The sequence below is a fragment of the Poecile atricapillus genome, chromosome W, assembly GCF_030490865.1.
Source record: "Poecile atricapillus isolate bPoeAtr1 chromosome W, bPoeAtr1.hap1, whole genome shotgun sequence".
Lineage (NCBI taxonomy): Eukaryota > Metazoa > Chordata > Aves > Passeriformes > Paridae > Poecile > Poecile atricapillus.
Window position 1 is genome coordinate 46,788,555 of NC_081288.1, and position 12,042 is coordinate 46,800,596.

At 39.3% G+C, this 12,042-nt stretch overlaps 1 protein-coding gene across 1 annotated transcript in view; it reads right to left on the reverse strand.

The window, feature by feature from the left end:
* The window catches only part of LOC131591769 (anoctamin-6-like), a 70,088-nt gene that overhangs the window by 31,683 nt on the left and 26,363 nt on the right, over positions 1-12,042 (reverse strand). Inside the window, exon 3 of the mRNA XM_058862811.1 lies at positions 3,792-3,920. Within this exon, the coding sequence (XP_058718794.1) occupies positions 3,792-3,920 (129 nt within the window). The remainder of the gene's footprint in view (positions 1-3,791; positions 3,921-12,042) is intronic.

Sequence of the window (12,042 nt, forward strand, 5' to 3'; positions counted from 1 at the left end):
TGAGCACACCACAGGCATGCAGAGCCTGTCATTCTCTACTGCCTCAAATCACTCCATAAAATGGCACAGAAATACCCTTTTACCTGTAATCCCAAGTGCTGCTCTCTCACTGCAGGTATGACACATGCTAAGCAGTGGGATGAGTATAATTTGTGCCTGAAAAATTACTCAAGTTTATTTTTGGTCATGTTTTTTTCTTTTTGTGGTTTTATTGTTGCTGGTTATCTGAACAAATATAGAGGCAGGAACTGCTCATTGTTTGCTTATGAAAACAAAATTCTCCAGCTCTGCTGAAGTTCGCAGTAACGCTGTACTTAAAAAACCCCAACAAGATGTGTGTAATATTCTCCAAGAGTGATAATTTAATTCAATTTAAAAAAAACAAAATCTGTCAATTTTTGAGAAGCACAGATTCCTTCACAGCTGGAAATGAAGGTTTTTCTCACATTCCAATTTAAATTACTGACAATCTTTCTGTTTATTTCTGTTGGGGGGAAATAGATGGACTAAAATGACATTCTGCATTGATTTCTTTTGAATTTGCTTTTCTTGCCTGTTGACTTTACAGAGTGAGCTCCTTGAGGACCCCAACAGATGAAATTGTGTTTGGGAGCATTCCTGAAAAGACTGGCCATATTTGATGGTAAGCTCTCCTGACAAATAGGGTACATAAATTGTAGGTTAAAATTATATGCTTTGAGCAAGAATTTCAATTGCTTGCAAGGTACAGTTTCTGGAATCTTCTCCTGGCAGTCTCCTTTTCGCTAGTGCTCACAAAATTAATTGTATACCAACTTAAGTTCAGAGATTGAATTGAGCTGCTTATTTGACACTTACTTACTAGCATTTGGATCTATAAATTATGTTAGAAAGTTCCATGAGGTGTCATTTCATTAATTTGACTCTGTCTCCCCCAAACCAGATTTCAGAAACAGATGAAAATAAGAGAAGCCCTGTGGATCTCCAAGAGCTTGAGAATCCCTTATTTTTATTCCTTCTATCAAATTACACCCATGTTTTATTTCCTGCTGTCCTCTGAGATATTTTCCCAAGAATATTGCTTATTACTATAAACTAATGTAGACCATTCAGTTACATTTATCCAATTCTTTGGAAAAAGAACAGAAAGCCATTCAAATCCAATACAATGATAATCCCAGGATCTGAGTCTTCTCTTGCTGCAGAAGAACACGAGGATCTGTGCCCTGTTTCTCTGAATCCAGTAAATTGGATACCTAGGTTGTGCCCTGATTTTCAAATGCTTCTGTCTAAATTCACTAAGAATTTGGGGACTCCTCCACTTTCAGTGTCATAAAAAAAATACCCACAGCAGCACATGAAACATTTCACTTGAGAAATCTACAGATGTCCACAGTTTGAATTCTGAAGTGACTTCCACATCATGCAATTGGGTGGGGTGCTGTGTGTGTCAGACAGAATTTTTCCCAAAATCTCTAGATTTCACAGACATGTAACATTGCACACAACCAGTGGAAAACTTGCTCCTGACTCCAGTGACATGAGGATGTCTCCTTATGGGAACAGACATCACTGAATCTCCTATTTTTTAGTAAGCTGGAGTTTCCAAAATCTGTACACAATAAGGCTCTGGATAATAGCTTTATAAAACAGTCAGGGAAGTCAAAGAAAGAGTAGCATGGGCAAGGAACCTATTAATGGTTAAAGCACCCTGAATTACACAAGATACTACTTATAAAATTTGGCATTTTCAGTTCATCATTGATCAGACAGTGATGTATACAGTATTTAAAACTGATTCTAAATGGCAATGTTCCTTATTTTGGTTGTATTTCATCACAAGGGTAGAAGTCATTTGCCTCAGAAAAATTACAGCCAAATATACAACAGTGTCAGTAAAGACACTGTTGAACGACACTGTAAAGTCAGTAAAGCTATCAAGTAGCTTTTATGCCAACATGGATGAAATCTGAGTGTATCTTGGGCAGCACCAAGCACACAGTGTTCTGGGAATTGCAGTAGGCCAAAATGTTAATTTCCTTCCTGGAATTCTAAGGATGTAAAGCTGCACCATGTCATCTTAATTTCAATCTCAGATATAAGGTAAATGTGTACAGTCCCCCTGTTGCTTCAGCTACTACTTAGCTGTGGAAATACTGGTTTTAGCTTCCTTCTGACACATCCTTGTCACTCTAGCCTTGTGTGTCACTCTCCTGGCTGTACTTCTGTCCATACAGGCTTTGTTGGCCACTCTGCTGTCACGCTGCACACCTGGCTCTTGTTCAGCTTCTCTCCACAAAAACCACCAGGGCCTCTTCCACAGAACTGCTCCCCAGCTGCTCAGTCTTCCCCTTATCTGGTCATTTCTCTGATATGGTCTTGTCCTCGCATTTGTTGTGTGTAGGTAGATTGCTTCCTCTTCCTCAGCACACCATGGAGTCAAGGTGGCTGCAGATCTTTGTGAAACTAACACCTTTGAAAGTAAAGTTTTTATGCAAACACCTACCCACAATGTCCTGGTCTAATTATAAATGGTTTCATTCTGGCTAATGCCTTAACATTAATGCTGCGCTGAAAATACTACTCCACTGCTCACATTTATTTTCCATCACTACTTAGAAAATATGCTCATTATATTTTTAATATATTTGGGCAATGGCCAAGTATTACAAACATAAATGTAAAATGCTAATTGATAAAAACAATTCTTTCCAAAGGGGCATATTTTTTGTCTAATTACCTCTTTCAATTAATTTATATTGCTGATCCTGTGATCATGTGTAATACAACATCCACCCACGGCAGGACTCCCTCAGACCCTACTAATGACATTCCTTATGGCTGTCCTGTTAATGCCAACAACAACACTGTGTAATGAGTATCACCAACTTAGCTACAGGCTTTTTTACTCCTACTCTTCTATTTCCTAACTGCAAATTATTATTTGTGTATGAGCTGCTTTCAGTGATATCTTCGTCCCTGCCTGTCTCTACCATGTCCCGGCTGCTGGAACATGGATTATTACTAAATCGGAGGAGGATGTGGGTGGGTGGGGGAGTGCAGATGCCAAGGGAAAAATCTCATGGATGCTTATTTCTCAGACAGTTCAGTGGCATGACTGAGCTCATTTTTGTGACTCTGTGAGCCAAAATGAATGTAGTGCTCTGATGCAACTGATAAAATGATTTAAGAATAATCAAGTCACTGGCTTGAGTCAGAAACTTAGGAAGGGCAAAGCTGCTGAAGTTCAAAGGGAAAGAATTGTACAGGGAGAAATTCTGGTGGCAGATGTACAATTATTTCCCTTAAGCAACTTAGCTATGTTGTCAGAAGTCAGCAGAATGTCAGCAGCTGTGTTCATAACTGTGATCTGGAGCAACTGGTCAGCTGCCTCCTTTGGGTTTCTAGGAATATTCTAATTTTATTACCAAAGTCCATTAGGGGCCTAATTGATTCTCTCCACAAAAAGGTCACTGTAGGTACAGAAAATTGTGCCAGTGTGAAGATCTTGGTCTCTAACCTGACACTGGCATTTTCCTGCTCACATCTTCTGAAGGGTGGCCTCCCAGGAGGATGCTCTGAGGTCACCAAGCACACACTGACAGACACAATGTGCAGTGCTCTGCCCATTTACTCAGCAATCTATGGCTTGAACCCTGTTCCCTGCTCAGTTTGATGGGCTTCAGTCTCCCAGCCCCCAGGAGTACTCTGAGGATAAGGCAAAGCAATTGCTGTTTTGGGTGAGGGCACTGTCCTTTCTGCCCCCTTTCTGCCTTTCAGCTCTAACACCCAATATAGGAAAAATAACTTACCTTTTGATTTTTACGATCACTCCTCTTATGAGTCATTTTTTTACTTTCATCTTCATACACCAAAACAAAGTCAATTCTTCGCTGCCCATCTTTGAAGAACAAGGAGTCAGTCTTATCATCAAAATCCACCTGAAAGGCAGGTGGCATGCGTTAGTATGAAGATCCTTCCTTGCTAGTTACTTACTTGCTTCCCTTCACACAGTATTTCATTGAAAATAGAAATTCAACATATATCAGCCTTGTATAACAGGAAGCCCAAAATGACAAAGTTGCACAGAGTAGAATGAAGAAAAAAAAATTATCCAGAGGAATTTGTTAGGTCTCTGTATGACATCAAATCAACAGAAGTTTGACCTAACTTTTTTCTTTAAAAATGGTACATTAGCTTTTCATAATGAGAGAAGCACTGGGATGCAACACCAGTACCAAATAATGCATTTGTCTAGTAATTTGTACACTATCATGGACATTTCATTAGATAGTTTGTCTACAAGATTGCTGTTGCCTGATGGGAGTCTCAGAATTAGTGCATTCCCATCTGTTCTCTTACCTGGAGAATTTTAAGCATCTCTGCAATTGCTAAAAAAACAAAACAAAACAAAAAAAGCACAGTAGATTCATGAATGCTTGTACTTAAACCCACCACTTTCAAGAGAACAAAGAACATGGTCAGAGCAGAGATGAGATCTCCAAACAGATGTATATTATGTGGATTTATTTTATCTGCAACAACTCAGCAAGAAAAAACACATTGTTGTGTGCCACACATCCATCATGTTATAACAGATGCCAAAATCAAAAGTTTTAATATATCCATAAGCCATTATCCAGTCCCTGGAGGAAAGTAGGACAGATTGTCATATCCACTAATAACATCTTAATGTGCTATTTCATGCATGAAATGATACGGACATGTTGATGACAGGGAAACCTGAATGATTGCATAATGATTTTGTAGTTTCTTAGAGTACTCTGAGGGCAATATCACACATTATCAACCCCCCCCCCCCCCCCCTCCTTTCAGGTACAGCTGAAATGTTATCCGAATTACGCCATGTAATGTGTGCCAGCTTCTCAGGTACTTGGCCAAATCCATCCATGCTGTAAATGGAGGCAGTGCCGCTGAAGCTGACAGATACCAAAAGCCTGAAGTGGGACTCAGCATGGCATTAGGGACAGGAGCATCTCCAAAGCTGGCAAGGCTCCCACACAGAGGACTCTCACAGAACTGCAGAGGAGCTTTGGCCTCCAGCTGACTGGGCATGGTGGGTAGGCTAAGCCAGGATCAGGTCAGGCAAAATGACACAGAATAATCTCTGGCATCTGCTGTGGACATGGCAATGATCCCCAGATGTCCCATCCCTGGAATTTCCCTGTCGGTTCAGACCAAATCTCGTGATACATTCCAGGTCAGGTTTTGGAGCTCTAGGATGTCTGGTCCAAAGAAAGCCATGGAAATGTGGTTATGGTGTCAGAAACATCAGAAGTGCACCCTGAAACGGTTGTTCTTCAACTGTGAAGAACTGAGAAGAATGTCAGTCTTCATTCAGGAACACCCAAGTCTCAGGGACCACACAGTATTTTAGAAACCACGTGTTAGTTTTTCCAAAACAAATTTTCTCTCTTTTTTTTTTTTTTTTTTTTTTTTCCCAAAACTTCTCCCTGTAGATTATTTTGTAACTGTTTACTGGCTGAACCAAAACAGGCGACCAAGATGTGTCTCCCAGTAATTATGACAAAATTTCCGTATTTTAAATAAACTCAGGGGAGTTCAAACCCACAATTTTTTTTTTATGTGGCATGTGCAAAGGCTAGGACCTGCTGCAAAGAGGTTCAAAAGTCTGAGCAGATTCTTGGATAGAACAGTTTTCTTTGAATGCCACCTGTGTGTTGGGATTTGTGACAAACCTGACAGCAAGCAGCTGCTGACACATACACATATGGCCAGTATACACACATTCTGCATGTTAGTTTCACAGGTTGGGATAGGATTTAGAGACTACCTAGGCAGTCACCAAATCAACATACTGTGAATAAAGTTCTAGGGGAAAAAAAACCCATTCAATTTCCAGATGACATCACCAGACCACAATGACACTGAGTATCTCTATCAGCCAAAGCAAGTCACAGGTGTGAATTTCTGAATTCTTCAGAGATGAAGTTGGCATAGTCCTATCAAGAAACCAGAACTGGCTGTGACAAGCTTCCCTCCTGCTGAGGACTTGTCACAGGTGTAAAACACAGCCTCTCTGTATCATTTCCAACCTCATTTAAAACATAACCATGATGATTTAATGTTGACAAGATTCCCTGTTGGGAGGAAAGGGGCACCAACAACATCCAACAGCCCCCGCTGGGACAGCCTGGGAGGTGCCTGAGCAGCAGGCACAGAGCCCAGCCTGGGACCCCAGCGATGGCTCCAACACTGGAAATGCAGAGCCCAGATCCTGTGGTAAGGAATAACAGTGGGAAGGGCTGCCACTACATAAAGCATGAGGGTTTTTAATTGGGCTTTTTTTCTCTTTGGAATCTGAGAAGCATCATTATAATAACTTCTGTTTAAAGACACAGTTTAGTTGTGAAAGTCAAGTGCTTGAAAGCATAAAAGTAGTAACAGCTTTAACTTTATTTTCACTGCAGCTTTTAGCACTTTTTCTGATATGACCTGTCCTCAAGATAGTGAAGAAAGGCATGGAAAAAAGCCAACATCAAATCAAGTTTTGATAGAAGAAGATTTGATCATAATTTGTGTTTGCATAATTTCACTGAAAAATTTTCCTTTAAATGTAGTCTTTTTTAAGCTTAAAAAACCAGTGATAACTGGGTTATCAAGAATAATTTACTATATAAAAAACTATATATAAAATAGTTATAAAAAAACCTATTTATAACATAAAATCTTCCTATTAACCAGCATTTTGACTGATAAATTTACTTACATAACTGTTGTTATTCAGATGTGTGCATAACTGCTATTGTATTCATACATTTTTATCTCTCTCTTTCATACACTATACAGATATAAATTGAATACAGCTGAAAGATTAATAAATATTGGACTGCATGAATCCAGATACACAGAACTTCATACTTACGCAGCTAACTTCTTAAATGCTTAAAAAGCAGTCTCCATTGCTTTTAATCACAAGGGCATTTTTCAGTTGGCCTTTCCATAGACACTTTATATATCAATAAAATAATAAAGAATTGACTCAATAAGCCTGAATATTTAAGAGGTCAAGACTAAGACCCACAAAAATAGATTGTTATGTAACTCATATTAAATAAATTAAATATTTCTCAATTAAAATTAAAAAGTAGAATGTAAAAGAGAAGGTAATAGCCAAGTTTCCAACAGCCACATTAACTTACATGTGTGGTATATTTTGTAATCCCTACTGGATAGCTGATAATGAAAAATCATATATTATTCAACATAACTATCCAGGGAAAAACAGGACTGGAAACCAAAAAGATGTGGTGTACTTTGAAGTTAGCATTTCCTTTGAGACAATATTTATTTAGGGTTTTTTTTAAATAAGTAATATTATTTGACAATTTTACAAATGTTACTATCATACCAATGCACACAAGCTTGCATGCATAGACAAATTAATGGGGCTGAAATTTCAATACACAGTTTTTTAAAGTATCAGTAGCAAATTATAGCCCCAAATGATGAACAGGCCCATTGACACCTCTTCCTTTTGGAAGAAATGAACACAGGACTATTTAATGCACTATTTAATTTTTTTAGCCTTGGCATAAACACGTTTTTAAGTACTGATGGAGGCAATCAGTTGTGCGCTCTAATGTTTTAATAATATCCTAATGGACAGCCAGTTAATATTGATTAACACCACTAATAATAGTAATAATAAAAGAAATATATACAAAGATGTGAAATACTAATTATACTTAGCATACAATCTGCAGCCATTAATTACTGTCCGAGTGCTGTACAACCAACTGCTTGCCTACCAGGGAACTATCAGTTAACAGAAGGAATCTGAAGGACAGGAGGACTTGGCCATGAGTAAAGTTCCTTGTAACACTGAGGTTACACTTACATGGGCCAGCCTACAGGCAGGGTGGCCACGTCCATGTGGGTGTACCTCTGTGTTTCAGTGCAGAACAGGTCAGATCAGGGGGGAGCATCAGAGGCTTTCCATTCCAGGGGAGGAGACTGGAGGAGCCCAGAAATGTGTGGAATGCAGACACCACCTCCTCAGCACCAAATGCCTTTTCCACTGCCAGCAGATGCACATGCAGGTTGTGGTTGTGGAATCCTGCTGGAGCTGGGAAGTGCTGCACTGACGCAGTCACACTGAAGGTGCTGGTCATAAGCAGTCCTCTGTCATGCACTCCCCTTCCCTTACACCTTACACATCTTATCTTTCTACTCCCTGAGTTTCCTGCTCTCTGGTAATCCAGCACAAACCACCCCCAGCCAACAGCATCGGCCCTCCCAGAGCCCGGGACACAGCAGCACTTGGCAAAGCGGCAAGTGAGACAGGGAGATAAGCTTGCCCCAGCACACAAGGCTGAGGGAAATGTGATGGCTTGAAATGCCCACACCATGGAAGGTCCCCTCAGCCCCTTGACTCAGAGTTTGTCAGGAGGGAGCCTTCGGTGTGCCCCTCCAGACATATAACCAGGCTTGCTGGTATCTAAGGCGAGCTGCTGTGTCTCACTCTTAGAGCTGCTCCTGTAGTCATGGCTACATGCGATGCCTGCAGTAGATAAAGGAGAACATGCAGGAGAAGAGCTTCCTTCAGCAATTCATTCGTGTTCCAAGGAGGAAAAATGGTTACACTACCAAGAAACCTGCCTCACTTTTCCAAGCTTCTCCAGGCATGATATAGTTAAATATTCACTGGGGATAATGGTAGGATGGGCAGAACAGAGACTATCATGAAGAAAAATATGTGCACAGGAATTGCAGCTATTTATTGTTTACTATACCCTGAACAAGCACGGTATTGTAAGCTGGATTATTTTAAATAACAAGAGATTTTGCAGGAATGATTTATCTAACTGGAAAGATGAAAGAAGTGCTTTATTTTGTCTGCAAGAGCCTTTGGTGTGACTGTCAATAGTGCCAAATGTAATCATTACTGGAGGGATAAACTACTTGTCTGCAACACCACATAATTTTCAGATATGCTTCAAAATAGCTTCCTGCAGCATGCCAGTGAATAAATCAGTACTGGCAAAGAAGAGAGCAGAGCAGAGCCTGTGTAACATTGCCTCTCAGGCACCTGCAAAAAATCCTCCCACTGGGGCACAGGGACAGGCACATGGGGGATCTGCAGGTTGCATTTCAGTTGTGGGTTTTATGAAGGGGAAAATTTCAGAGTGCCTAATTAGGAGCACAGTTATGTCTCTCTGCCTGCTTCAGGAAACTTTAAAACAAGTAAATAAAAATAAACCCAATTATATTACCAGGGTATCAGGAAACGTAACAATTTATGAAAGACTCTGAGATCATCTGAAGAAAATGTTACAGAAATTAAAAGTTCTTCTGACTATCACAGCCATATAGAAAGATTTTTTTATTGCTTTAGGTTCTGAGCAACCACTAGAGACAACTTTCTGACATTAAGACCAACACAAGCATTTCTTTCTGGATTATATTGATATATATATAATATATAAGATAGTACTGGAAGATGTAAGTTTATTTGCATATTGCATAATAATGTTTGTCTGTCTCCAGAGGGCCATAAAGCTGCTGTGCCTTTAACATTTTCCTTTATTATTCATGTTTTTTAACAACAACAGAGGATTCTTTTAGTTCTCTTTATAGCAATAATGCAAATATTAGCAAGCACTTCATCAGAAGAAGGTGTTGTTGTTTTTAATTTCTTCAACACGCAAAGGAATTTTAGCAATGAAACAAACTGAAATAAACTGAGAGTAAAGACAAGGAGAGGAAATATGGGGTGTCACTACAGCCATGCATTTCTGTCAGCAGAAAGCAGCTGGTACCCAGCCAGGCATTGGGATAACTTGTCCCCTGAGCTAACTTTGGACCTAACACCCACTTGACTTCCTGTCTGAGTGTCAGGCTGCTGCTGGCTGCAAGAGGAATTCCAGTCACTCCTGATTAGAGAGACCAAATGGCCTTACTTTTAAAGAAAATTAAGAAAGTGCTCACTGAAAACCTGGTTTTAAGCAACCCCCATCTTTCCTGGGATGCAAGAGCTGGGAAATTCACTCTTTTGAACTTCCCAGAAGCCTTCTTGCAGAAGAAATTGTATGAGGGGCAGCAGTAATAGAAAGTTTGAAGAAGTTACCTTCTCTCTGCAGATACCTACTCTCAAAAAAATCTTATTGTTACATGCAAATTCAAATTATCTACCTACAAAGCAGATAAGCTGCAAAATGAAACATGAGCTGGAAAAGGTTTGAACTAATGCTGTCTGTGCAGTTTTGTCTTCCTTGTACATGTTGTTAAAGATACGTGATTAAATTGTAGCATCACATGCCATATTTCTATGCTCCTTAGTAGTTATGGAATACTACTTATTATCTTCTTTATTTAATGTCTGGGGTTTTTTTTGTTTGTGGGGTTTTTTTAGGGTTTTTTAAAATTTCTTTTCTTTTCTTTTCTTTTCTTTTCTTTTCTTTTCTTTTCTTTTCTTTTCTTTTCTTTTCTTTTCTTTTCTTTTCTTTTCTTTTCTTTTCTTTTCTTTTCTTTTCTTTTCTTTTCTTTTCTTTTCTTTTCTTTTCTTTTCTTTTCTTTTCTTTTTTCTTTCCTTTTCTTGTTACACCTCATCTAAATAGCACAAATGCTTAAAACAGGGATTTCCTTCTGACTATGCCTTTGGTATTCTCCTTATAGAATCTCCGTGTTGTGAAATGTGCAAATGTTGTGAAACTTAATTTTAAAAGATTCCCCAGGACAGAAAGTAACAGTATAACTCTGATTTTAATGGTCATCACATAAGGCATCTAAACATTTATGCCACAATCTGTTCACTTTCTCCTAAATTTGGAGTCAAGATTTATACAGCAGGACAGTGACACCTTTCCAGAGAGCTCAGCAATTCTCTCTCTTCAAAGAGCCATACACTCAATTCCAGGTCCATACCTCACTCTTGCAAATGCAGACAGGGCCATGGATGTTCTCCTTGGCACTCAGGAAAAAGAAAAGGTGGCTGCAACTTTACAGGTTTTGCACAAAAATATTGTTGTCCAAATATCCAGGACCAAGCTCAGTTTTTCTAGTGGTAAGAGCCTTTCATTCCTTCTCTGCAATTTCCTGCCACATTTAAAGCTTTCTGAAGTACCACAAAAAATATCCCCACAGATTTTTGGCTTTTTGGAGATAATTGTCCTAATCATGTGCCAAATGAGGCAGGGATCTTGTGGCAAACTTAGCATATGACCCTGTGATTAGAAGAAGCACCATAAGAAGAACAGGACTGCTTCTATTAGCCAATAATTTACTTAGTTTTGGCTCCTCAGAAGAACTCGCAAAATCAAATCAAATTTCCAGAATACTTCCGGTTGGAACACATGGTCTAAGTTTAGACAAAAGGCATTTCCCTTCAGTACTTCCCTTCTATTCAACCATTTCAGGTTAGGCTTCCTCTTCAGTTTCTGTTTCTAGCTACAGTTAGCCCTAATTCATTTAGCAGAGGTTCAGCAGATCTCAGTTTTATCTTTCTGTTTCCTCCAACTGCAATATCCAGTGATCAACAAGGACTTGACACAGAAGGAGCAGTGCAGAGATGCTGCTAAAACTGAGAAGAAACTACAATTGCTTGTAAACATGAGTAACCAAAAATAAAGATTTTGACTCTCAAATTTCGATTTCAGTAGAAATAGACTAGACTGTTCAGAAAAGACTGCTCTAACCACAAGGTATATGATATTCCAGCTGTTTTGATGCTATTTCACTTCATAAAAATATGTTTAAAAAGTATCAATAAACCACAAGGAGACTCTTAAGAAGGGTTTTTATAACATCCAAGTCTAGGAACCAATTGGGAAATGGAAGTTCTTCAAAAATGTTTAAACAGCTTCAAATGAACAGCTTGCTGCAAAACACAGGGTCAAGGGAGGTGAGGGTGTCCACCTCCCAGAAGGAAACTCATTTCCAGTTACTTTGGTTATTGGTTTCCTGTGAGATCTGAGGCAGGGCTTCTTGAGCTAAAGACAGCAGCCTGTTAGCTGCAGAAAATCTTAGGTGAGCTGGGAACCTTGAACTTTGGACAAAGGGAACGGACATCTCTAGATTTTT